General features: G+C 31.9%; 1 protein-coding gene across 1 annotated transcript in view; it reads right to left on the reverse strand.

Moving 5' to 3' along the window:
- Positions 1-1,310: 1,310 nt before the first annotated feature.
- The window catches only part of LOC111367175 (probable galacturonosyltransferase 14), a 6,158-nt gene continuing 5,483 nt past the window's right edge, over positions 1,311-1,985 (reverse strand). Inside the window, exon 6 of the mRNA XM_022987918.1 lies at positions 1,311-1,985. This exon is cut by the window's right edge and continues 77 nt beyond it. Coding sequence (XP_022843686.1) covers positions 1,781-1,985 — 205 coding nt within the window. The 3' untranslated portion in view covers positions 1,311-1,780.

Below are 1,985 nucleotides of genomic sequence, written 5' to 3' on the forward strand. Positions count from 1 at the left end.
TCTAAACGCCAATAATTATATATTTTTCTTATTTTAATTTCCATGATTTCTATGCTTTTATCAAGATGTAAATATTTGTGTATTATAATCAATTATTATTTTAAAGATGTATAATCTAAATATTCCTTTAATTTTCTAATAATTAATTTGTTATCTATTAAACTTATATAAAATCTAAGGTAGTGTTTGATTGAATCATTTTCCATAAAAAATGGAATAAGTTTTTCATCTTTTACTCAATTAATGGTGTTTGATACCATTTATTTTCCATGGAATTGATTTTCTTTCTTTTGTTGCCACATAGATATTTTCCATCTAATTGAGGATGGTGAGAATTCATTTTCCCTGTTACTGTAGCAATTTTTAAATTTTTTATTTTATTTTTTGGTTGGCAAAGGAAACAAATTCTAAGAATTATTGTAAAAAAAAATTCTCTTTAATTGACAATTTTCATGTAAAATAAAGCGAAACGAACACTAAAAGATATATTATTGGGTTTTTTTGTTTTTTGTCTTTTTTGGCAATGGAAACAAATTCTATCCTCAATACCAGTAAATTTTATTCATTTAATCGACAATTTTCACGTAAAACAAAATCAAACGAACACCAAAAAATACTTTTATTTTAATATTTTTCACGTGAAAAATTATACTAATCAAACACAATAAATTAACAATTTCCAGAAAAACAATTTCTAGGCAATTCAATTTTCTGGAATTCATTTTATTTCCACCCAAATTCCATGTTTGTAATCAAACGGATCCTAAGTGTTAATCTAAATCTAAAGATTTTTACTTCTTCAAGTAATCTATTTTTTATAGGTTTTTTCATGATCTCTATGACTCTGACACCAATAAGAGGGGTTACTTAAAGCGAACAAAAATCAAATAAATCAAATTAAAAATATTAATCAAATAAATTAAATAAAAACTATCAAATTTCAACCAATATTTAATTTTAAGGACTAAAATAGAGGATTTTCTATCTTATAGTATCATATTATGCAATATCCAAATGGGGAGCATTTTTGGTATGTAAATTGATCAAAGGTCATTTTGGAAAGAAATAAAGCTGCGCCTTACACCCCCCTCACATGGAGGGGGGCCCACGAATATTTTATTACATGTAGACCCCCCCTCCATGTGAGGGGTGTGTAAGGCTGTATGTACATCGTTGTGTACACACAGCACAACCCTTTTGGAAAAGTGGTCCTTTTCTAAAGGCCACTTCCATGTATTTCCCAAACTCTACACGGCCTACCAACTAAAGTCACGATGAAGATATAAATTGGCAAAAAAAAAAAATGGAGGGGAGTACCAATAAAACTAATTTGAAAATAAACACAATATTGCGAAAAGAATAGTATCCATGGTAGCGCCTTACAGAAGAACCTGCATCGTCTTTTCATGCACCAAGTTGCATGATAGACGGCGATCATAAGCATTTTCTGCCAATTTTTGCGAACTATTATTCCCTCTAAGCACCACGGGAAAAAAAACCATTATGGAGGTCAAAAATAATATCCTAGGTCCTATCAGAATATTGACGATGGAATGCTAATTTACAACTGAAAGAATAAAACTCATGCCCCGGCCAGCGATACGAGTCCTATCCTTCAAGAGTAGGGGAAAGGGAGCAAATCCGGAATATCAACAATCTAGGCCAGGTTCTGTGTCTCTCCTCTTCTCTGTTAACAGAATATGTTGAGACATCGAACAAAACCCATAATGTTTCCATCTTCATCCATTATTTCCATAGTTCACCATTCATTAATTAATTACTACTCCAAGATGTGGCAATTCCTGATGAAATCATTGGAGTAGTTAACATACTTGGTCCAAAATGACCGGAGATGCTCAAAGCCAATCTCCAACCAAGGTTTTGACTGGCCATTGTAGTGAATCACCGCTGCCTTCTTCACGTTCTCAATGTTGGTATTTTGCTGATAGCCCAATCCAAGCATGTGCCAGGAGGGATCAATTGGA

This window comes from Olea europaea, chromosome 18 (assembly GCF_002742605.1).
Source record: "Olea europaea var. sylvestris chromosome 18, O_europaea_v1, whole genome shotgun sequence".
Classification (NCBI taxonomy): Eukaryota; Viridiplantae; Streptophyta; class Magnoliopsida; order Lamiales; family Oleaceae; genus Olea; species Olea europaea.